General features: G+C 50.6%; 1 protein-coding gene across 2 annotated transcripts; it reads left to right on the forward strand.

Moving 5' to 3' along the window:
- The first annotated feature begins 37 nt into the window (after nucleotides 1-37).
- Nucleotides 38-25,138, forward strand: PCSK4 (proprotein convertase subtilisin/kexin type 4). Of its 2 annotated transcripts, none has more exons than XM_029051756.1 (15): nucleotides 38-211; nucleotides 16,866-16,970; nucleotides 17,185-17,280; nucleotides 17,477-17,605; nucleotides 17,892-17,968; nucleotides 19,466-19,554; nucleotides 20,304-20,476; nucleotides 20,907-21,119; nucleotides 21,497-21,597; nucleotides 21,836-21,939; nucleotides 22,033-22,150; nucleotides 22,795-22,974; nucleotides 23,313-23,437; nucleotides 23,890-24,009; nucleotides 24,383-25,138. In XM_029051756.1, exons 1-15 carry the CDS (start codon nucleotides 53-55, stop codon nucleotides 24,787-24,789), a joined length of 2,196 nt encoding a protein of 731 aa, XP_028907589.1. In that variant the 5' UTR covers nucleotides 38-52; the 3' UTR covers nucleotides 24,790-25,138. The 2 variants fall into 2 exon arrangements, with proteins under 2 accessions (XP_028907589.1, XP_028907588.1); XM_029051755.2 differs by lacking the exon at nucleotides 38-211 and adding an exon at nucleotides 12,800-13,120.
- Nucleotides 25,139-25,345: the final 207 nt, after the last annotated feature.

Here is a 25,345-nt window from a genome sequence, read left to right on the forward strand (position 1 = left end):
GAGGGCGTGGCCGGCCCATTCCCACTGACCAATGAGGCCTCCCAGGGCAAAGATGGGTGGGGTCTTGGGCAGGGGTGGACATGACGGGGAATTTGAGAAGTGGGTGGGAGAAGTGGGGTGGAATGATGCCCTGGAAGTAGGAGGGTCGGCAGGTGTGAAGACCCACCATATGAGGGGACAGGCGGAGGAGATCGGCGGTGGACAAAAGAATGTGAGTAAATGGAGGAGAAGGGTAGAGGTTAACAATAATAATAATTGTGATATTGGTTAAACGCTTACTATGTGCCAAGCACTGTACTAAGCGCTGGGGTGGATACAAGCAAATCAGATTGGGCACGGTCCCCGTCCCTTTTGCAGCTCACAGTCTTAATCCCCATTTTACAGATGGGGTAACCTATGCCCCTGAGAAGTGAATTGACTTGCCTAAGGCCACACAACAGACAAGTGGTGGAGCTGGGATTAGAACTCGTGACCTTCCGCCTCCCAGGTCCGTACTCTATCCACTAGGCCATGCCACTTCCCCCAGAGTGAGAGTTTAGGGTAAGAGGGTGGGCTAGCAAGGTGATGCAATTCATCTTTGAAAAGAAGTCCCCTGACCCCTGCTCAAATCATAGACTCTTCCTGGTGTTTATTAATAATAATGATGATGATGATTGTACTTGTTAAGTGCTTATTATGTGCCAAGCACTGTTCAAAGGGCTGAGGTAGATACAAGTCAGTCATGTTGGACACAGTCCTTGTCCCACAGGGGGCTCACACTCTTAATCCCCATTTTACAGATGAGATAGGTTCAGAGTTGTTGTCACTTGCCCAAAATCCCCAGCCCCTGATTGACCATCCCCATTTCTAATCAAAGGAGGGGTGGGGATCTTGTCCCCTTCAATCTCTCTCCTCTTTCTTTCTCTTTTCCACCTTAACCACTTCTTTCTCCTTTCTCTCTTGCCCCCTCTGCACTGTCTCCCATGTTCTCTCTCTTCCCCATCCCATGCTTTTGCTCTCTATCTCTTCCCATGTGCTCTCACTATCAATCAATCAGTGGTCTTTATTAAGCACTTACCATTTGCAGAACACCCTTGTGCCTCTTTATCCGTCCCTTCGAATGCTCTCTCTGTAGCAATGTGGCATTTATTGAGTGCTTACTGTGCACAGAGCACTGGGGAAAGTAACATACAATAGAGCTCTTAGGCGCCATCCCTGCCCACAAGGAGTTTACAGTCTAGAGGGGAAGACAGACATTAAAATCAATTACAGATATTCATTCATTGAATAGTATTTATTGAGCACTTACTATGTGCAGAGCACTGTACTAAGCGCTTGGAAAGATAGGGGAAACAGCAGAGTACAAGGCTATGTACGTAGATTCTGTGGGACTGAGGGCAGGTATTAAAGTAGTTAAGGGCTACAGACTCAAGTGCATATAGGTGATTCAGAAACAGGGCGTTATTAGGGAAGGAAAATGAGGTTAGTCAGGGAGGGCTTCTTGGAGGAGATAATAATCACAACATTTGTTAAGTGCTTATTATGTGTCAAGCACTGTCCTAAATGCTGGGGTAGATACAAAATAATCAGATTGGACACAGTACCTGTCCCACAGAGAGTTCAGAGCCTAAGTAGGAGGAAGAACAGGTACTGAATCCTCTTGTATAGAGGAGTAAATTGAGGCACAAAGAAGTCAGATGACTTACTTGCCCAAGGTCACACTGTAGGTAAGTACCAGAGACAGGATTAGAATTCAGGTCCTTTGATTTCCAGGTCTGTGATCTTTCCACTAGGCCACACTGCTTTTCATTATTTTATATGAAAGATGATTTTAATAGGGCTTTGAAGGTAGAGAGAGTGGCGGTCTATCAGGTGTAAAGGGGGAGGGAGTTCCAGGCCAGAGGGGTAGGTGACTAGATAGGTAAAATGGAGGTACAGTGAGTAGGTTGGGGTCAGAGGAGTCAGGAGTGGAGCCTGTGTTGTAGTAGGAGTGTGAGGTTAGGTAGGGAGAGAGCTGATTGCCATAAAACCAATGGTCAGGAATTTCTGTTTGATGTGGAGATGGATGGGCAGTCATTGAAGACTTTTGAGGAGTGAGGATATGAGGGCAGAATTTTTTTTTTTTTTAAGAAAAATGATCCAGGCAACAGAGTGGGGAGAGATTTGTGGTCCTCAGTGAATTTATTTGAGCACCCACTACTCTATGCAGAGCTCTGTACTGAGCCCTTGGGAAAGAACTAGGAAAGCAGCAGGGTCTAGTAGTGGGAAGAGACTAGGCTTCAGAGTCAGAAGACCTGGGTTCTAATCCAGGACCTGCCACTTTTTTATGGTATTTGTTAAGCACTTACTATGTTACTGTTCTAAGCGCTGGGATAGTTGCAAGTTAATTAGGTCAGACACAGTCTCTGTCCCACATGGAGCTCAGTCCAAGTAGAAGGAAGAACAGGTATCCTCATTTTACAGTTGAGGAAACTGAGGCACAGAGAAGTTAAGTGACTTGCCCAAGTTCACACAGCAAGCAATTGGCAGAGCAGGGATTAGAACTCAGGTCCTTCCGACTTCCAGGCCCGTGCTCTCTCCACTAGGCCAAGCTGCTTCTCTTGTTTCTTGTGTGACCTTGAGCAAGTGACTTAACTTCTCTGAGCCTCAATTTCCTCAACTGTACAATGAGAATTCAAAACCTGTTCTCCCTCCTACTTAGACTGTGAGGCCCTTGTAGGACAAGGCTGTTTCCAACCTGATTATCTTGTATCTATCCCGGTGCCTAATACAGTGTCTAGCACATAGCATTTAACAAGTTAGCATAAGTGCTTAACATAGTGCCTGAGAAGCAGGGCGGTCTAGTGGGTAGTGCATGGACCTGGGAGTCAGAAGGACCTGGGTTCTAATCCCAGCTCTGCCACTTGTCAGTCAGTTGTTTTTACTGAGCGCTTACTGTGCGCAGAGCACTGTACTAAGCACTTGAGAGAGTACAGTATAACAGACACATTCCCCACCCACAGTGAGCTTACAGTCTAGAGTTACAGTATAGCACTTATTATAATAATAATAATGATGGTATTTGATAAGCACTTACTATGTGCCAAGCACTGTTCTAAGCGCTGGGGTAGATACAAGATAATCAGGTTGTCCCACATGGGGCTCACAGTCTCAATCCCCATTTTAAAGATGAGGTAATTAAGGCACAGAGAAGTTAAGTGACTTGCCCAAAGTAACACAGTAGACAAGTGGTGGAGGTGGGATTAGAACCCACAACCTCTGACTTCCAAGCCCATGCTCTTTCCACTAAGCCACGCTGCTTCTACTATGTGCCAGGCACTGTTCTAAATCCTGGGATAGAAACAAGGTAATCAGGTTGGACATAGTCCATGTCTCACCTGGGGCTCAAAGTCTTAATCCCCATTTTACAGGTGAGGTAACTGAGGCACAGAAAAGTTAAGTTAATTCATTCATTCAATCGTATTTATTGAGAGCTAACTGTGTTCAGAGCACTGTATTAAGTGCTTGGAAAGTACAATACAGCAATATAGAGAGACAATCCCTGCCCACAACATGCTCACAGTCTAGAGGGGGAGAGAGAGACATCAATGCAAGTAAATAGGCATCAACATAAATAAATAGAATTATAGATATATTCATATATACGTAAGTGCTGTGGGGTGGGTAGAGGGGGGAAGAGCAAAGGGAGTGAGGGTGATATGGAAGGGAGTAGGAGCTGAAGAAAAGTGGGCTTAGTCTGGGATGGCCTCTTGGAGGAGGTGCACCTTCAGCAGGGCTTTGAAGGGGGGAAGAGTGATTGTGTAGTGGATTTGAGGAGGGAGTGCGTTCCAGGCCAGAGGTAGGACATAGGCCAGGGGTCACTGGCAAGACAGGTGAGATGGAGGCACAGTGAGAAAGTTAGCACCAGAGGAGCAGAGTGTGTGGGCTGGGATGTAAAGGGAGAGAAGGGAGGTGAGGTAAGAGGGGGCAAGGTGATGGAGAGCTTTGAAGGCAACACTGAGGAGTTTTTGTTTGATATGGAGGTGGATAGGCAACTACTGGAAATTTTTGAGGAAGGGGATGACATTCATTCAATAGTATTTATTGAGCGCTTACTATGAGCAGAGCACTGTACTAAGCACTTGGAATGTACAATTTGGCAACAGAGACAATCCCTGCCTAATGATGGTCTCACATTCTAAATGGAGGAGACAGACAGCAAAGCAAAACAGAACAAAACAAAAACAAGATATCATCAAGATAAATAGAATCAAGGAGATGTACACCTCATTATCAAAATAAATATGGTAATAAATAATATATACAAATGAGCACAGTGCTGAGGGGAAGGGGGAAGAGTGAAGGGTGGGGGGGGGAGGGAGGGGGAGCAGAAGGAAAGGGGGGCTCAGTCTGGGAAGACCTCCTGGACTAGGTGAGCTCTCAGTAGGGCTTTGAAGAGGGGAAGAGAGTTAGTTTGGCAGATGTGCAGAGGGAGGGCATTCCGGGACAGCGGTAGGACGTGGGCCAGGGGTCGACAGCGGGATAGGCGTGAACAGGGGACAGTGAGGAGGTGAGTAGCAGAGGAGCAGAGTGTATGGGGTGGGCAGTAGAAAGAGAGAAGGGAGGTGAGGTAGGAGGGGGCAAGGTGATGGTGAGCTTTGAAGCCAAGAGTGAGGAGTTTTTGTTTCGTGCGAAGGGTGATAGGCAAACCTGGAGGTTTTTGAGGAGGGGTAACATGCCCAGAGTGTTTCTGTAGGAAGATGATCCGGGCAGTGGAATGAAGAATAGGCTGGAGTGGGGAGAGACAGGAGGAAGGGAGATCCGAAAGGAGGCTGACACAATAATCCAGTCGGGATATTATGAGAGCTTGTACCAGTACGATAGCCGTTTGGATGGAGAGGAAAGGGCGATCTTGGCGATATTGTGAAGGTGAGACTGGAACATGACATGCCCTGAACGTTTCTGTAGAAAGATAATCCAGGTAGTGGAGTTAAGTATGGACTGAAGTGGGGAGAGGCAGGATGTTGGGAGGTTAGAAAGGAGGCTGATGCCCAAGTGACTTGCCCAAGGTCACACTGCAGTCAGGTGGCAGAGCTGGGACTAGAATCCAGGTCCACTAGGTCATGCTGCTTCTCAAGGGTATGGAAGATGAAGATACAAATGATTACCTAAGTCTGTTTCCCTTCTTACTACCTTATCCCCCCTATATCATCAGTATCAACATGGCCTTTAGTGAGCTCCTACAGGGTGCACCACTGTGAATGGGGAGCACTTGGGAAAATACAACAGATGGAGTTAATGGTGGGAACAAGAAGAAATAGTAGTAGTAAGAGTATTTATCAAGTGCTTACTGTGTACAGAGCACTGTACTAAGTGCTGAGGAAGAATACACGGGTGGAGAGTTAGACACAGGCCCCTGCCCCTCAGGGCTCACAATCTAAAATAGGGTGGGGCAGGGTTTCCCTTCCCACCAGCACCTTGCAGGGCCAGGGTAGTCCCCTCCCTGGGCTACAGGCCACCCCTCCGGTGTTTCCTAAGAGCGGGCAAAAGGTGGGTATGGGTTGTCTACTTCTCTGTGTGGGGCTGGTGCCCACCACGTGCCACCCAGGGTGGCCATGGCTGTAGTGGGTTGGGGCGGGGGGTGAGGTCTCTCTTGCATCAGCTACGGGCTGAGTGGAGGCTCTTAAAGTGGATGGTGAAGTTTGAGGGGGCCCTAGTCCAAAGGGCCAAAGGGTCACCCCACTAGCCCCAGGGCTAAACTTGTCAACTGGGGAAGTGGGCTAGCGGCCAGCAGGAAGGAGGACTATTTCTCTGGGCATTAGGGGAACTAAGGAGGTCAGACCTGCCTTGGGTTCAGGAAGGTTTAGTTTCATGTGCCCATAGACCACCTGTATCTATGCAGGCCTTCCCAATCTAACTGTTCTTATACATGACTCATCTCAAGTAAATTGCAGACATGCTATAGGTAAGAGAGTAGGAACAGATACAAGTGATAAAAACAACTGTAAGCCATGGTACTTTTTTATGGTATTTGTTAATCATTTAATAAATGATTAACATTGAGAAGCAGCATGGGTAGTGGCTAGAGCTCGGGCCTGGAAGTCAGAGGGTCATGGGTTCTATTCCCGGATCCGCCACTTATCTACTGTATGACCTTGGGCAAGTCGCTTCACTTCTCTGGGCCTCAGTTACCTCATCTGGAAAATGGGGATTGTGACTCTGAGCCCCACACGGGACAGGGATTGGGTTCAACTCGGTTTGCTGCCACTCCAGCGCTTAGTACAGTGCCTGGCACATAGTAAGCACTTAAATAAATACCGTCGTTATTTACTATGTGTTAAGCACTGTTCTAAGTGCTGGGGCAGATACAAGTCAATCAGGTGGGACACAGTCCCTGTCCCACATGGAGCTCATAGTCCAAATAGGAGGGAGTGCAGGTATTCAATCCCCATTTTACAGATGAGGCAACTGGGGCACTGAGAAGATAAGCAGTTTGCCCAGAGTTACACAATAGGCAATTGGAGGAGCCGAAATTAGAACCCACAACCTCTGACTCCCAGGCCCATGCTCTTTCCACTAGGCCACGCTGCTTCTCAAGTACTTATTGAGCACTTATTAATCAATCAATCATTTATTGAGGGTTTACTGTGTGCAGAATATTGTATGAAGCACTTGGGAGAGTACACTTCACCAGAGTTGGTAGGCAAGTTCACTGCTCACAAGAAGTTTACATTCCAGAGCTTAGTACAGTGCTCTGCACACAGTAAGCACTTAATAAATAAATACCATTACTACTATTAGTGGGGGTGATCTATCAATCATTGTCATTTCTTGAGCACATACTGTGTATAGAGCCACTTGGGAAAGTATAATACAATAGATTTGGTAGATGGTTATTGGTAAAGTTGATAGACCCCATCCCTTAGGACCTTATCAAAACACTTGCTTCCCATCTTCTTCCCTCCCTAACTGCTATCATCAGCTGTTCATTCTCCAGTGGCTTTTTCCTCCACTGCTTTCAAACATGCTCATGTCTCTCCATCCTAAAAAAACCCTCTCTTGATCCCACTGCTCCCTCCAGTTGAGGCCCCATCTCCCTCCCTGCCTTTCCTCTCCAAACTCCTTGAGTGAGTTGTCTACACCCTCTGCCTCCACTTCCTCTCTTCCAGTTCTCTCCCTGACCCCCTCCAATCTGGTGTCCACCTCTTTCATGCCACAGAAACTGCCCTCTCACTAATGATCTCTTTCTTGGCAAATCCAAAGGCCTCTACTTCATCCTAATCCTCCTCGACCTCTCGGCTGCCTTCAACACTGTCGACCACCCCATTCTTCCAGAAACATTATTCAACCCTAGCTTCATTGATACTGTCCCCTTCTGATTCTCCTCCTATCTCTCTGGCCGCTCATTCTCAGTCTCTTCTGGGGGCTCCTCCACTGCCTCCCCCGTCCCTTACCCCTAATGATCTGGCCACCTACTTTACTGAGAAAATTGACACTCTCGGTGTGATCTCCCTAAAATTTCCCCTGGCCCTACTCAGTCCCTCTACCCTCCTGCCACTTCTTTAACTCTTCCATCTTCCCCAGCAGTATCTCTAGAGGAGATGTTCTGCCTTCTCTCAAAATCCACCCTCTCCACCTGTGCATTAGAGGAGCAAAGTGTGCATGCTGGGATATAGAAGAAGAGAGCTAAGTGAGATAGGAGGAGGTGAGGTGAAGTGATTTAAAGCCAATGAGGAGTTTGTGCTTGATGCAGAGGTGGCTGGGCAACCACTGGAGTTTTTAGAGGAGGGGGGTGACATGTCGTGAACGGTTTTGTAGAAAAATGATCCGGAAAGCAGAGTGAAGTATGGACTAGAGTGGGGAGAGACAGGAGACTGGGAGATCAGCAAGGAGGCTGAGGCAGTAATCCAGGCGGGATAGGATAAATGATTATATTAACGTGGTAGCAGTTTGGATGGAAAGGAAAGAATGGATTTTAGCAATGCTGTGAAAGTGGGACCGACAGGATTTAGTGATGGATTGAATATGTGGGGTGAATGAGCGTGGAGTCAAGGATAACACCAAGATTATGGGTTTGTGAGACAGAAAAGATGGTGATAGGAAAGTCAGGGGGAGGACAGGGTTTGGGTGGGAAGATAAGGAGCTCTGTTTTGGACATGTTAAGTTTGAGGTGATGGGAGGACATCCAAGTAGAGATGTCTTGAAGGCAGGAGGAAATGTGAAACTGGAGAGAAGGAGAGAGATCAGGACTGGAGATGTAGATTTGAGTATCAACCGCATGCAGGTGGTAGTTGAAGCCATGGGAGTGAATGAGTTCTCCAAGGGAGTGGGTGTAGATGGAGAATAGAAGGGGACTCAGAACTGAACCTTGAGGGACTCCCACAGTTAGACGGTGGGAGGCAGAGGAGGGGCCTGCGAAGGAGACCGAGAATGAACAGCCAGAGAAATGAGGAGAACCAGGAGAGGACAGAATCAGTGAAGCTAAGGTTGGATAACTTATCCAGGGGAAGGGGGTGGTTGACAGTGTCGAAGGCAGCTGAGAGGCCAAGGAGGATTAGGATGAAGTAGAGGCCGTTGGATTTGGAAAGAAGGAGATCATTGGTGACTTTTGAGAGGGCGATTTCTGTGGAGTGAAGGGGATGGAAGCCAGATTGGAGGGGCTCAAGGAAAGAGTTGGAGGAGAGGAATTTGAGGCAGAGGGTATAGACGACTAGCTCGAAGAATTTGGAGAGGAATGATAGGAGAGGGAGAGGGGGCGATAACTGGAGAGAGCCTTGGGGTAAACGCTCAATAAATACAAATGAATAAATGCCTCCCACCCCCTAACTGTGAGTCTCTCTCAAGGCTCAGTTCTGGGTGCCCTTCTGTTCTCCATCTACACCCATTCTCTTGGAGAACTCATTTGCTCCCATGGCTTCAACTACCATCTCTTTGCGGGTGGCTCCCAAATCAACCTCTCTAGCCCTGATCTGTCTCTTTCTCTGCAGTCCCACATTTCCTCCTGCCTTCAGGACATCTCTACTTGCATGTCCTGCTGACGCCTCAAACTTATCATGTCCAAAACAGAATTCCTCATCTTTCCATCCAAACTCTGTCCTCTCCCTGGCTTTCCCAACACTGTCGACAGCACCACCATCCTCCCTTTGGCACAAGCCCATAACCTTGGTGTTATCCTTGACTCATATTCAATCCGTCACTAATCCTGTCAGTTTGACCTTCACAACATTGCTAAAATCTCCCCTTTCCTCTCCATCCAAACTGCTTCCTCATTAATCCAAGCACTTTTCCTATGGATGAAGCATGGGCCTGAGGAGTCAGGAGGACCTGGGTCCTAATGCCGGCTCTACCACTTCCCTGCTGTGTGACCTTGGATAAGTCACTTCACTTCTCAGCCTCAGTTACCTCATCTGTAAAATGGGGATTAAGACTGTAAGCCTCATGTGGGACAAAGACTGTGTCCAACCTGATTAGCTTTTATCTACCCCAGCGAATAGAACAGTGCCTGAAACATACTAAATACCATCAGCAAATACAAATACCATCATCATTATCATTATTATTACTGCATCCGCTTCCTCTCTGACCTCCCTGCCTCCTGTCTCCTCACTCCAGTCCACACTTTACTCTGTTGCCCAGATCACTTTTCTACAAAACCACTGAGTCCATGTTTTCCCACTCCTCAAGAACCTCCAGTGGTTGCCTATCCATCTCCCCATCAAACAGAAACTCCTTCTGTTTGAATCACTCAATCACCTTGCCCCTTCCTACCTTACCAGGCTGCTTTCCCACTACAACCCAGCCCACACACTTCGCTCCTCTATTGCCAACCTCCTCACTGTACCTCAATCTCATCTCTCTCGCTGCTGACCCCTCGCCTACGTCCTTCCTCTAGCCTGGGATAATAATAATAATAATATTGTTGGTATTTGTTAAGCTTACTATGTGCAGAGCACTGTTCTAAGCACTGGGGTAGATACAGGGTAATCAGGTTGTCCCATGTGAGGCTTACAGTTAATCCCCATTTTACAGATGAGGTAACTGAGGCACAGAGAAGTTAAGTGAGAATGCCCTCCCTCTCAATATCTGAAAAACAATCACTCTCCCCACCTTTAAAGCCCTGTTAAAAGCACATCTCCAAGGGGCCCAACGAAGTCCTCATTTCCTCTTCTCCCACTCTTTTTTGTCACCCTTGAACTTGGATTTTCACTCTTTATTCACCCCTCCCTCAGCCCCACAGCACTTATGTACATATCCAGAATGTATTTATATTGATATCTGTCTCCCCTTCTAAACTATAAGCTTGTTGTGGTATTTGCTAAGTACTTACTATGTGCCAGGCACCATACTAAGCGCTGGGATGGGTACAAGCAAATCGGGTTGGACACAGTCCCTGTCCCATATGGGATTTACAATCTCAATCCCCATTTTACAAATGAGGTAACTGAGACACAGAGAAGTGAAGTGACTTGCCCAAGGTCAAATTATTATTAAGTACTGCAGGGCTGGGGTGAATATCAAGTGTTTAAAGGGTACAGATCCAAGTGCTTAGACCACACAGAAGGGAGGGAGAATAGAGGAAATGACAGCCTAGTCAGGGAATAATAATGTTGGTATTTAAGCACTTACTATGTGCCAAGCACTGTGCTAAGCGCTGGGGTAACAGAACTGCACACAGGTGCTGAGGTGGCTGAGGGGATGGCAGGACCTGTCAGGTGAAGGTTTTAATCAGGAAAGTCTTCCTGGAGGAGGTGGCTTTTTAGGAGTCTATCAATCTACATACCCTACTTATTTATTCATCTAATTCACCTCTCTATACTTTTGCTCCTAGCAGCTGTATCTTTCTTCATCCTCATTCAACCAATCAACCAGTGGGATTTGAGTGCTTGCTGAGTCAGAAGCAATCAATCAGTGGTGTTTAATATAGAACACTATACTATATACGTAGGCAAGGGGTCAGCAGCGAGAGAGTCCACAGTGAGTTTATAGTCTAGTGGGGAAAGAATGTACTAAGTACTTGAAAGAGTACAACAGAATAATAATAATGCTGGTATTTGTTAAGAGCTTACTATGTGCCAAGCACTGTTCCAAGTGCTGGGGTAGATACAAGGTAATCACATTGTCCCATGTGGGGCTCACAGTCTTCATCCCCATTTTACAGATGAGGTAACTGAGGCACAGAGAAGTGAAGTGACTTGCCTAAGATCACACAGCAGATGTGGCGGAGCCGGGATTAGAACCCACGACCTCTGACTCCCAAGCCCGTGCTCTTTCCACTGAGTCACGCTGCTTCTCATTACAGAAGCAAGACACACTGTCCTTACCTTCAAGGAGTTTACATCCTAATGGAGAGACTGTTATAAATTATTTACGAATCGTGGGAGGAGGCAGAACAGGGATGTAACTGGTAATAGCAAGCCTATGGGAGATGAAATAGATGAAAAAATGAAGATCTCTCTTTTTTTTCTTTTCTCCCTTCCCCTCCTTCTTCCTCCCCCTTTCCTCTCCTTCCCCTATTCCTCAAAAGGTCATGGGCTCTAATCCCGGCTCCGCCACTTATCTGCTGTGTGACTTTGGGCAAGTCACTTCACTTCTCTGGGCCTCAGTTCCCTCACCTGTAAAATGGGGATTGAGACTGTAAGCCTCACATGGGACAGGGACTGTGTCCAGCCCAATTTGATTGTATCCACCCCAGCGCTTATAGTATAGTGCCTGGCACATAGTAAGTGCTTAACAAAAAACATAATTATTAAAACAGAAACAAGAAACACTGTCCCTACCCTCATGGAGTTTACATTCTAATGGGGGAGACAGTCACAAATTATTTACAAATCGTGGGAAGAGGCAGAACAAGGATATAAGTGGTTTTATATATATATATAAATAAATGGTATTTAAGTGCTTACTGTGTACCAGGTGTTGTACTAAGTATTGGGATAAATACAAGCTAATCATATTGGACACAATCTATGTACCACATGGGACTCAGTCGAAATCCCCATTTTACAGATGAGGTAACTGAGGCAGAGAGAAGTGAAGTGACTTGCCCAACGTCGCATAGCAGACAAGAGGCGACGTCGGGATTAGAACCCAGCTCTTCTGACTTCCAGGCCCTTGCAGTATCCATTAGGCCTCGATTAATCATCATGAAATTATAAAATATTAGTTTTCATATTCATTTATTATAATATTTAACACCTGCCCCCCCCCCCCCCGGACTGAAAGCTCTTTTTGGGCAGGAAACGTGTCTACCAAATCTTGTATTGTTCTCTCCCAAGCGCTTAGTACAGTGCTTTGTCCACAATAAGTGCTAAATAATTCTGGTTGATTGATTGGTAATAGCAAGAACGGGGAAGATCAAATGGCCGCAAAAATGAACATGTCTTCTCGTCTTTTCTCTCCCCTTTCCCCAAGTACTCAAAATGGCTCCCACTCTTTGAAAATGATTCGCGTCAGCCCGTCTGCCTCTGCACCGTTAGATTGTTAACTCTCTGAGGGCAGGGCCCTTGGTTTGCACTTCTTTTGTACTCTTCCAAGATCTTAGTACTTAGTACAGCGTTCTACATACAATAGGCCCTCGTTAAACGCTACTGATAGATTCAAGATGGCTCTCCTTCCTCATCCCTTTCATCTCCTCTCCCCGCCATTAAGGGATGAGAGCTCGTTGTCGTCGAGCCCAAGCTCTAGGGGGAGGGGTAGTGTTCGGTGTTAGGGCGTGGTTATGAAGCGTGAGGGGGGCGGTGAAGGGGTTCTGAGGGGGTCAGGTTCTCCAATGGGGGCCAAGAGCGACCCGGGGGTTGCTATGGAGAGAAGGGGGGTTGCTATGGGTGGGAAAACGGAGCTACCGTTGAAAGGCTACGGTCTACTGGGTGGAGTCTTCGCCGGGCGGAGGCAGAGTATTTAAGCGTCGAAGGAGGGGGTGAGGATCGCAGATATCCTCAGAGCTTTTTTTCGTGATTTCTCCGCCATCATGCGTTCCGTTTCGATGGGGTTGGCCGTGGCCGTGGCCGTGGCCTTGGCTATGGCTGTGCCGGTACCGGTGCCCAGGCCGAAGAGTGAAGGCCGGGTGCTGGTCTATCTCCGCAGCTGGGCCGTACGAGTGCCCGAAGGGACCCCGGTGGCCGAGCGCTTGGCCCACAAACTTGGCTTCGTCTACATGGGGCAGGTAGGAGATGGGGTGGCCCTGTCCCTTTCGCTCGTTAGACTATGCAGATGAGATCTGGCTTTTTCTTCCTCAGGACAGAGTTGACCTGTGGGGGAAGGGGAAGCCCCAGGACAGAGGGTGGGGGTGTGAGGGAGGGGAAGAAGGCTCTGGAAAGGGTGGGGGGAGGCGAAGAAGCCACTGGAAAGGGCTGGGGGAGGCAAAGAAGGCGCTGGAAAGGGCTGGGGGAGGCAAAGAAGGCTCTGGAAAGGGCTGGGGGAGGCAAAGAAGGTGCTGGAAAGGTGGGGAGGGGAAGAAGGTTCTGGAAAGGGGGGGAGGGGAGAAGGTCCTGGAAAGGGAGGGGGGAGGGGAGAAGGTTCTGGAAAGTGAGCCCGTTTGGGGGCAGGGACTGTCTCTGTTAGCCGAATTGTATATTTCAAGCGCTTACAGTGCTCTGCACATAGTAAGCTCTCAATAAATACTATTGAATGAAGGAAGGGAGAGGTGAAGAAGGCTCTGGAAAGAGGGGGAAGGTGAAGAAGGCCCTGGAAAGGGGGGTAGGGGAAGAAGGCCCTTGAAGGGGCGGGGGAGGGGAAGAAGGTTCTGGAAAGGGGGGGGGAGGGGAAGAAGGTTCTGGAAAGTGAGCCCGTTTTGGGGCAGGGATTGTCTTTATCTGTTAGCCGAATTGTATATTTCAAGCGCTTACAGTGCTCTGCACATAGTAAGCTCTCAATAAATACTATTGAATGAAAGAAGGGAGAGGTGAAGAAGGCTCTGGAAAGAGGGGGAAGGTGAAGAAGGCCCTGGAAAGGGGGGGAGGGGAAGAAGGTCCTGGAAAGGGGGGGGGAGGGGAAGAAGATTCTGGAAAGTGAACCCGTTTGGGGGCAGGGATTTTCTCTATCTGTTAGCCGAATTGTATATTTCAAGCACTTACAGTGCTCTGCACATAGTAAGCTCTCAATAAATACTATTGAATGAAAGAAGGGAGAGGTGAAGAAGGCTCTGGAAAGAGGGGGAAGGTGAAGAAGGCCCTGGAAAGGGGGGGGAGGGGAAGAAGGTTCTGGAAAGGGGGGGAGGGGAAGAAGGCCCTGGAAAGGGGGGGGAGGGGAAGAAGGTTCTGGAAAGTGAGCCCGTTTTGGGGCAGGGATTGTCTTTATCTGTTAGCCGAATTGCATATTTCAAGCGCTTACAGTGCTCTGCACATAGTAAGCTCTCAATAAATACTATTGAATGAAAGAAGGGAGAGGTGAAGAAGGCTCTGGAAAGAGGGGGAAGGTGAAGAAGGTGCTGGAAAGAGGGGGAAGGTGAAGAAGGCACTGGAAAGAGGGGGGAGGCGAAGAAGGCCCTGGAAAGGTGGGGAGGCGAAGAAGGCCCCGGAAAGGTGGGGAGGGGCAGAAGGCGCTGGAAAGAAGGGGGGAGCCCTGAAGAGAGGGGTGGAGCTCCCCTAGTCGGCCGAGTTGCGTGTGTGCTGGAGGTTTGAGAGAGTAGGAATAAACACCAATAATTGCCAGAGCAATACCCGAATTTTAAAACTTAGGAGCCTTCCAGTTCTTCCAACCCCGGACTCTTGTCTCTAGCTTTGCCCATCAGGACCCTTAAAGGGACCGTGTGACGGTGGTCCTCCTGGACCCCCCCGCCCTCAAGGCTAGAGATGGCACCCCCAGCCCTCACTTTCCCCCTCGTCTTCGATTTTTCTTTTAGTGACGTAGTGTTCTCCTTGGGTCTATCCAAACCCGCCTTGAACCTACCGCACTACAGGGCAGCGCGTCGAAACACAAATTCCTCCAGCTCGCCCCCTGCTGGGCGAACAGGGTTTTGCTTTGGTTTTTCCTGAGCTTGCGGATCTTACGCTCCCCTGGATGCTCCGCTCATCCCCTCAGTGATGCCGTAGGATCTGGAGAACAAACTTTTCATGTTCGCCAACCCCCACTCCCTTCGGGATTCCGTAAACTTCAATCCCGGCACCTCTGCCCACACCGGAGAGTCCCAACGATCTCAGCCGGTCCCTGAATAGTAGCTGCTCTTTTCCTCAGGCCATCTTGTTTCCTCCAGAGCTTCTCCACTCCCTTGGATGGGAGTGATCCGAAGCCTCAGGGACAATTTCTCACTCACGCAATATCACCCAAGGGGGCAGCCCTGGTCTATGCTGCTGCTCTCAGGAATGGCAGATAGGGTGCTGAGAGTCTTCATCTCTGCCCCTGCTTCCAACCTGCCCTCCTGGTGCAACCCTTACTGCTCGTTGTACTGTAAGCTCTCTGTGGGTAAGGAATGTGTCTGTTCATCGTTATATTGTACTCTCCTAAGCGCTTAGTATAAATTTTCTGTGCACAGCAAGCACTCAATAAATGCGATTGATTGGCATCTCAGGGATAAGTGGAGTTAACATCCAGGACTCAAAAGAAGGGGGAATTTGATCAGTGACTTACATGAAATACCTTCCTGCCTGATTTATTGTCTCGCCTTCATCTTACCACATTATTTAACCCCATAGTTTTTAGAGGTTTCAAAGATTCAATAAGCGTGTCAGGAGTTTATTTCATATGTTACTAGCTCTGCAAGACTAAATTGATTCTGAGACTTAATAGCTCTGCAATTCAAGCATGTTACAGAACTAAAGTTACAGCTTTTGTGTAAAGATCTGCTGAGGAACAAAGAAATTAATCCATCAGAATTCTTTTGGATTTTTTCTTCTCTTCTCCTTCCCCTCTCCGACCGCCTCCCACCTCCCCGCCACCATTGTTTGTTGGTAAAGAAATGAACTTGAAAGCAAGGAGAAATGCAGTTTTTACTCAAATGCCTCTTGCTTAGCCGTTTTAACTCTTTCTTTCCTTATAAGGTTTTAGAGTGAGCCTTTGAATGTGTTCTTACAATGCCACCTCATGTCATGATACTCTGCGCTAGCTACTGCATTTCCATTGCTCACTGAATTACTGTTTGGTTTACCATTTAATTGTAGTGCTGACATGATTAAAAATTGTCTTGGCAAACTTACTGCCATTCTAAGAAGCAGCATGACATGGTGGATAGAGTATGGGCTTGGGAGTTGGATGGACATAGGTTCTAATCCCTACTCAGCCACTTGTCTGCTGTGCGACCGTGGGCAAGTCACTTCGTTTCTCTGTACCTTAGTTACTTCATCTGTAAAATGGGGTTTGAGGCTTTGAGCCCCACAAGGGACAGGGATTGTGTCCAACTCGATTTTCTTATATCCTCCCCAGTGTTTAGTATAGTACCGGGCATATAGTAAGCACTTAACAAATACCATTATTGTTATTATTTTGGGCTGGGAGCTGGAGGGAGGCGGGGAAAAGTAGAGAAGAGAGGGTTCCCAGGCCTTTAACGAACTGAAAAGAGATTGCGGAAAGAGAACATCACAGTTCTAGGACCTTAAAACTCAGTTTATGGTTTTGTGAGCATTGATCTAACCCTGATTCTCTCAGCAGTCTCTGTTCTTGTCTGCCATACTGTCTTCCTCCCTTTCTTACCTTTATCTTGAAGCTCACCACCTCCTTCAGAGAACCTACTCAGATTTGCCTCTCGAGACCATCCCTGACTTCCTTCTCCGCTCCCTCCTGTAATTGCTGAGTCTTCCTTTCCATATGGCTAGAACAGCACATGTGCTCGGTCTACCTCCCCTCCTGGATTGGATGTTTCCAGAGGCAAGGATCCTGTCCGTTCCTTCTCCCTTACTAGAACGGGGACAGCCTTAGGGCAGAAACCGTGTCTGTCCCAAGGGCCTCTGCCCGTCAACTGTTTGTGTCTCCCATAGGTATTTGAAGGTGGACAGTATTATGAGTTTCAGCACCGTGGCATAGCGTCCAAATCCCTGAACCAGCACTGGGGACACCGTCTGCGCCTAATGAAGGAGCCCAAGGTGAGCCAGTTATGTGAGATAGGGGGTCTCCTTTCTTTTCCCCAATTCTCTCTCCGTAGTACCCCTTCAGGGAGGTTGTCTTAGGGCCTGATCTGTGGCAAGACACAGTTGTTCCTGCCCCCACCCCCCGTGTGTTAGTCTCCCTCTCCATACAGTGGGGGGAATGGATGTGGCCCTGGTAAGGGACCTAATCATGAGCCCCACTGCCATGCAGATCTACTGGTTTGAACAGCAAGTGCTGAAGCACCGAGTGAAGAGGGACACAGCGATGAAGCCCACAGACCCGTGGTTTTCTAAGCAGTGGTACCTGGTGAGGAGGAAGGGGCGTGAGAGTCCCCATTCTGTGAGGGGAGGGGGAAAATCTCCATACTTCAGTTTCTCCAATAGGGTGGGCTGCCTCTTGGGAAGGAATTGGAGTGGGGGAGATGCCTGGGGGCCCCAGGACAGGTCGGCCACACCCCACCCCTTCTCCAGCAGTGGCCCTCTGTTTCCCAACCCCAAACCAGAACCGCGATATCCAGCCGGACCTGAATGTGCTGACTGCCTGGAGCAAGGGCTACACGGGCCAGGGGATCGTCGTGTCCATCCTGGATGATGGCCTCGAGTGGAACCATCCAGACCTCATGGGCAACTATGTGAGCGCTAGAACCCAAGAGTCTGTCCCCATCACTTGTGCTAGGTTGGTCCACCTCAGGATCTGATCTCCTGAGCTCTAGTGGGGCAAGAGGAGGAGGTTCAATTGGGCAGTGGGAAAGGGGATGAAAGAGCACCTGGGGAGCCCAGGATCCAGAGTTCTGGTTCTGGCTAGCATGGGAGAGAGAAGCAGTTGGGGAAGTGCCTCCATCCCCCTTTGTTCAAGTCCTGCCTCTGCTGGACACCCCTCCTGCTCCCCTCCCTCTCAGTCTTTCTGTTCTCCCCCAGGACCCTCTCGCCAGCTACGACTTCAACAGCAATGACCCAGACCCCCGGCCCCAGTATGGCCCCCTGAATGAGAACAGGTGAGTTTGGGAGGGTGAGGGGGCTGAGGAAGGGGAGATGGGAGGTTGGGAGGGTGGAGAAAGGGATCTGACCCCTTACCCTCCTCGTAGTTGTGCCGCCTCAATCTCTGTGCTGCTTTGATATCATGGACACCCTCCCCACCCCCCACTTCCTCCTCCTCAGAACACTCTCAGGCTCTGGTTTTGTTGACACATCACCATCCCAGCTCTCCTCTTGCCTCTCCAAAATCTTCTTGGTTTTGATCTCTGGCTCACATCCTCTTACCATGGGTTCCGCCCTCCCCCCCCCCCCCCCCCCCCAAGCAAGGATCTGTTTTGAATCCTCCACTCTTCTCACTTTAACTCTCCCAGGGCTTCAGATACCTTCTCCATGTGGCGAACTCCCAAATCTGTCTCTTTAGTCCTGACTTGTAATTCTGCATCTCCTCACGCCTCTGGAACATCCCCATTTGGTTGTCCTGCCGGCACCTCAAATTCAACATGTCTGAATTAGAACACCTTGGCTTTCCCCTCTGCCTTTCCCGTCTCAGTCAACAACATCACCATCCTCCTCCCCATCCCCAGAAGCCCGCAATCTCGGTGTCCTCGACTTTTCGCTATCGTTCAACTCTCACATTCGGTCTGCTGACAAATCCTGCGGGGTTTTTTCCTGCCCATCTTCCGGATCCGCCCCTCCCTCTCCATCTAAATTGCTGCCACTCTGGTACAAGTTCTGACCTCACCTCAGCTAGACCACTGCATTAGTCTTCTTGCTGGTCTTCCAGCCTCTACCCTCCCTCCAGTCTACACTTCAGGCTGCCACTGCTGCAGGGACCGTCTTCCTGAAGCACTGCTCGGCCCTCATCTCTCCTATCCTCGGAACCCTCTATTGCTTCCCTGTGTGTGTTCACCTCAAAGCTTAAACTCTTCACAATCAACCTCAAGGCTCTCTGCCATCTAGCCCCACCTTACCTCTCTGCTATCCTCACCGTCTGTTCCCCAGCCTTCTGTGCACTTCCCAAGCCAACCTTCTTAGCCGTACTTTGTGCTCAGTGTTCACACTATTCCCCTGGCTTGGAATCGCCTCCCTTCCGTCATCAGATAGATAACATTCAAACCCTCCCTTTTCCAAAAAGCTTACCCTGGTAATTTCTCAGGCCCCTGAGCCATATCATCCTTTCAGCCAACTCTAACACTTATGAATTTATTCCCATCCTTAGCACTTGTGTTTAGTTTTACTCTATTTATTTTGACGGTATTGTAAATATTTTTATGTTTGTCTTCCCCCATTAGAGCGTAAACTCCTTATGGGCAACGAACACGTCACATTCTTATTCTGTAGTTTTCAAGCGTCTGCTACAAATCACCACACCAAGTGGGCACTCAATGAGTACTACTGCTACTCTCCCAAATGCTTAGTACAGTGTTCTGCACGTGGATAGTTAATAAGTACTGTTGATTGAGAGGGTTGGTGGGGGGATGGGGGGTTTTTGAGCCAACTCCCTCTCCCCAACCCAGGCACGGGACCCGCTGTGCCGGGGAGGTGGCGGCCATCGCCAACAATGGAATCTGTGGAGTTGGCATCGCCTTCAATGCCAGGATTGGAGGTAGCGGGACATCTGGGTTTGGGGGAGGGCAGGGCAGTTGATGGGAGCTGGTGAGTTGCCCTGCTGTGAGGGCATCTCACTGGGACAAGAGGGAACTGGACAAAGGGAGGCTTTGTGGACTTTTTAGGCCCCCAGGGATGGAGTCGGGTGGGAAAGGGGGTAGTGCAGGGGCAGGCGATGCCCGTGCTAGATTCTCTAGGGGAAATCAGGCAGCTGATAGGGTGGCCATTTTGTCAGATACTGTCTGTGGGGAGGGGGTTAGTAAAGGAGCGGCTGCCATTCTTGAGTATTACCAGTGGCTACCCTAATAGCCAGTGCTATCAGCAAGTTCAAGAGGTGTTTGGCTAGGTTTCTGAATAAGTGGTCTGTAAAGGATTATTAGAGGGGAAAGTTATGGGTGTCGGCTGCCTATCCCTAACCTTGAAGATGGGTGTCCACTGGCAAAACTGGCAAACAGACCATCCAGGGGTCCAGGAGCCTGCTGCAGGACCCTTCCCTTGCCCAGAAAAACGGGGTTTCCCAGATGAGGAAGTGGTAGTGAAGTAGCCATGGGTGGGTAAGGGCTGCTTTGTGACAGGGATCAAGTTAACTTCACCCCTCCTCTTTCCTCTGTTATCGGGCATTGGGGGCGGGTGAGAGGGAGTGTGCGCCCCGCTCACCCATCAGCGTGCCAGCCCCTCTGCCCCTCAAGTGCCTGACCCGGGGCTCTATCCGTCAGTGACGGTCAATTCTGGTCTCCCATTCCCCAGGGGTGCGGATGCTGGATGGCATTGTCACAGATCTCGTGGAGGCCCAGTCTCTGGCCCTGCAGCCCCAGCACATCGACATCTACAGCGCCAGCTGGGGTCCTGAGGACGACGGACGAATGGTGGACGGGCCGGGGTTCCTAGTGATCGAGGCTTTCTCCTATGGGGTCACCATGGTGAGTGTGGGCTCCAGCAGGGTGGGGTGGTGTGGGCACGCTGCCTAGAGTTGACGCGTCAGAGAGACCCCATCTGGTGGTCTTTCCGGCCCCACTCAGGAGCTCTTGGGTCTCGTCGGAGCCCTGTGGGGAGTGTGGCCGGGTGTGCTACCGGCTTCATTCCCCGCCCCCAGCTGGGAAACTGGGGTCGGGGGGGCGTTGGAGGACACAGTGGCTTTCATCACCTCCATGAAGCTGGCACCTACGAGTCCCACGCAGCCCATGATCTGACCGGTACTCCGTGATTCCATCCCTTTGCGGGCCGAAGGGAAAGTGGGTGGGGTCGGGACAGCCCCGTCTTCGCTAGCAGAGGGATCGAGGAGTCCTCGACCCTTGAAGATGAACAGTGTTTCTGCGGTTCTCACCCTTCTTTCTCTCTCCCTTCCTCTAGGGGAGGGCTGGCCTGGGCAACCTGTTCATCTGGGCTTCAGGAAATGGCGGGCTGCAACATGACAACTGCAACTGCGATGGGTACACCAACAGCATCTACACCCTGTCGGTTGGCAGCGTCACCCAGCATGGGACCGTGCCCTGGTACAGCGAGGCCTGCGCCTCAATCCTCACCACTACCTACAGTAGTGGGACCCTCCAGGATCAGCAGATCGTGAGTCAGAGCTGCCCCTCCCCTAATACAGGTTTTCCACTCCATGGTCTCTTCTCCTCAGCTTGTTCCCCAGCTTGGAATGTCCTCTCCTTTCCTCTTTGAGTCACGTCTCATCTTAAGAACCCGCCTCCTTCAAGATGCCTTCCTTGATCGAAACCCTCCCCCGCACTCGATTTGGGACCCTCCCAATCCACATTGCTTCCCATCCCTCCAGCATTAATATCTATTTCTGTATCTCTGGGCGTGTCCTATCTCCCCTCATCAGACTGTCAACTCGTTGAGGACAGGGACAGTGTCCTTCATTTCCCTCTGTCTTCCAAGCACCCTGTATAGTGCCGTGCAGCCAGTAAATACCGTTGATAACAATAATCCCTCAGGTGACGACTGACCTGCGTAAGCAGTGCACGGACAAGCACACGGGCACCTCGGCCTCAGCCCCTCTCGCTGCGGGCATAATTGCCCTGGCCCTGGAAGCAAAGTAAGTGAATAGCAGGGTGATTTTCTGCCCCCCTAGCCCCGTCTCCCATCCAAAACCTAGGTAGAGATGCTCGAGGTTTTGGGGATCAATTGTAGTCTTTGGTTTTGAGCCTGGGGTGGGGGCGGGGGGTGTCGCACAAGTATCAGAGGTTAGGAGCCCAGGGTTCCCATTTCACAGGGTGGATGGGCTTTGGAGAGAGGGGGAAGTCCACCCAGGTGAACTCCCACGTTCCTCCCAGCCCCGCCCTCACTTGGAGGGACATGCATCACCTGGTTGTGCGATCGTCCAGCCCAGCTCACCTGCAAGCGGATGACTGGGCCCTCAACGGTGTCGGCCGAAAAGGTGAGTGAGATGGGACCTACTCCCTCCCTTCCACTGGGCTGCCTAGAGCCCAGAATGCCAGGGTGCCACTCAGCCTACTGTCCCTTCCTGCAGTGAGCCATCATTTTGGCTACGGACTGCTGGATGCCGGGGTCCTGGTGCAGCTGGCCACCGAGTGGAAGATGAGTCAGCCCCAGCGGAAGTGCTTGATCAAGATGGTTGACAAAGCCCTGTGAGCATTCCCCTCCCCACCCCCCTTGGAGCGGCTTGGGGGGCCCCGGGGCCAAGGACTTTCTGAGTTTTTAGAATCCAGGTGTTGGAGCTCTCTGGCCAATTTTGGGATCAGAAGCAGCTGTGTCCTCAGTCCCAATGGCAAGGGGGTTGTCTCCCTGGCCCTTTGCTTGCTCATTTGCTCTTTTTCTCACTTATTCTTTTGCACTCTTTATTCCTTTCTCCCTCTCTCTCTCTCTTTCCCCCCTTTCCCCTCTCTCTCCCTCTTTTTCTTTCTCTCTCCCTTTTTCTCTTTCACCTTCTCTCTTTCCATTTCTTTCTCTCTTCCCCCACCTCCACCCCTCTCCACACCACTCTCACCCCTCTTTCCCCCCTTTCTCTTTCCCCCTTTTCCCCTCCTCTCTTCCCCCTTTCTCCCCTCCCCCTTTTTCTCTCCCCTCTTCTCTCTCCCCCCTTCTCTCTCCCCCCTCTCTTCTCCCTCTCTCTTTCCCCCTTCCCTCCCTCTTCCCCTCTTTCCCTCATCTCTCCTCCCTCTCAATTTCCCTTTCTCTTTCCTCCTCCCCTCTCAATTTCCCTTTCTCTTTCCTTCTCTTTCTCCCCTCTGTCTCTCCCCCCGCCCCGGTTTTTCTCTCTTCCCTCTCACAGACCAATTCACTCAACCCTCCACATCAGTAAAAACATCTCTGCCTGTGCCGGAGGCCCCTTTCAGCTCCGCTCATTGGAGCACGTCCAGGTAAAGCTGACACTCAGCTACAGTCGCCGGGGAGACCTGGAAATCTCTCTCACCAGCCCCATGGGCACCCGCTCCATCTTGGTGGCAATAAGGTAAGGGACCTGGGGGGCACCCAGGGGGCTGACTCCGTGCTATTTGTGTTCACCAGATTCTCTCCTTTCTCCCTCACCCCCCCCACCCCAGTCCATGGCTTGAGCATTTTGGGGGGAGGTCCAGGATGGCAGCAGGACCCCCTGGGCTGTAGTCAATTCCCCCACCTCTTGTATGGGCCCCCCAGTCCGTGAGCTTGAGATCTTCTGTCATTAGATGGGGTTGCATCTAGCTACCCCCAGGCCCCTGTGGCCAGTGTTCTGGTTTCTCGGTCTCTGGCTGTGGCCACACTGGCCCTACCCTCTGTGGGGGTCTAATCTCTGACTGCCCTGCCCAACAGGCCCTTTGACATCAGTGACCAGGGCTACATGGGATGGACCTTCATGTCCACACACTTCTGGGACGAGAGGCCACAAGGCGTTTGGACGCTGGAATTGGATGACAAAGGCTATTTCTACAACAGTGGTGAGTGGGATCCCCTGGGCTGCTCCTTCTGGGACATCATGGCAAGGCAGGAGGATCAAGTAGGAGGAGATGGCTTTAGATGGGGTCCAATTGCAGTTGGAGGCGGTGAGGCTGCTGGGGTCAGGGGAGAGATAGAGTCTTGTCGACGGTTGTATTTCCCAAGCGCCGTATAGTGCTCTGCACATAGTAAATGCTCAAACACGATTGAGGTTAAGTAGAAGAGAGAGCGTCAGATGAGCCAGGGGAATTGGGCTCTGGAGCAGGTGGATTCTCTAGTCTGGAAGACCCCTTGGGTCAAGGCAAACACCCATCTGCCCTGGAGGCAGAGACTCTGACCAAGTGAGGGTCTCCAGGCTATCAGGGGAGGTTCAAATGTAAGAAGGAACCACATCCAGGGCCTAATCACTCCCATGAGGTATCTGATTTCCCCCCGCCCCCCCAAACCCATACAGGAGTCCTGCACAGTGTCATCCTGCTGCTGTATGGTACAGACGAGGACATGGCAGAGCAGATTCTGAAGACCAGCATGAAGAGTGCATGCATGCAGCAGGACACTGAGGGTCTATGCCAAGGTGAGGACCAGGGCCCCTGGCCCTTCCTATGTTCTTTTTTGTCCCTCTCCCCACTAGACCCATTGGGGCAGGAGTAGAGAGGAATTCTTTCTTTGGGAACTCCCAAGAGCCGTGTTCTCTGTTCACGAGGAGTGAAGTCAGAAGGCTGGGGGTTCGAGCCAATCATGTGGCAAGGACAGCTTCATGAATCCAGTTTTCCTGCCACGTCGCGTGCCTCCCCCCGGCCCCCGGCCCCCAAATCCTTCACCACATGAGCTTGGCCCAGGTGGTGGTGGGATGGGAGACCAGAAAGCTGGGGGGTTTGCCTTGGCCCCGAACTCTAACATCCATGCCTCAGCAGCGTGTCTGTCTATCTGTCTGTCTCTGCCCACAGAATGCACCAATCCGCACTACAGCTTTGGCCACCTCTGCCTCGCCTATTGCCCACCCCACTACACCCCTGTCCACCAGGGCTTATCCTCTGCTGGCAGACAGCAGTCATCCCTCGAGCGCATCTGTGCTACCTACCACCCCTCCTGCTACACCTGCCAGAGCAACCTGACCAACAACTGCACCACCTGCCCTGCACATTTTGTCTTCAACGGGCCCGCCCAGTCTAGCGCTGCATCTTCCTACGCCTCCAACTGGATCAAGCCCCAGCCCATGATGCTGGTGATGGGGGTGTGCGGGGGGCCTCTTGTCGTCATGTTCTTACTCTATATAATCTACCAGCTGATTTGCCTGATGGCTGAAGCCCCAGGCCCTGCTGAGGAGCCCAACTTTGCCTCCCCTGCCCCATAAGGGCAAGAGGCCTAGCCCAGTGTTCTTTTCTCCTCCAGCTCAGGGTGGGGAGTCTGTGTCCTGGGCATCTCCTCTCAGAATTGTGGTTCATCTCTTTAGAATAGCCCCCACTCCTCTCACATGGTCATAAAGACCATGATGTGCCCTGTTGTGCCCTTAGATGGGGGGGGGGGGTTCTTCCCCTTCGCACACACCCACCTCAGTCCCTTCCCTTGCCCTCAAGCTTCAGGGAAGCAAGTCAAATGCTGTCCCTGGGGGAAGAGGAGAAAGGGGCAGGGGCTGTGGGCAGGGCCCTCATTTCCTCTACCCTTCTCTCTGATTAACAATAAAGTTGAAAGTTTGAGCCACATCCAGTCGTGGAGTCGTGCTGAGGATGGCCAGGGTCCAACTTAACTGTTGGTGGGGTGGGCTTATTTGGGAGGAGAGGGACTGTGGCCTCAATGAGGTAAGGGTGGAGTCCATAGGAGTGCAAGGGCCCAGCACTCCTCTCCCCTCCACCTTTTCCTTCTACCTCTCCAACCCCCACTATCAACACCACACTTAATGGCTAAGCCCA

The sequence above is a fragment of the Ornithorhynchus anatinus genome, chromosome X1 (assembly GCF_004115215.2).
Source record: "Ornithorhynchus anatinus isolate Pmale09 chromosome X1, mOrnAna1.pri.v4, whole genome shotgun sequence".
Taxonomy (NCBI): domain Eukaryota; kingdom Metazoa; phylum Chordata; class Mammalia; order Monotremata; family Ornithorhynchidae; genus Ornithorhynchus; species Ornithorhynchus anatinus.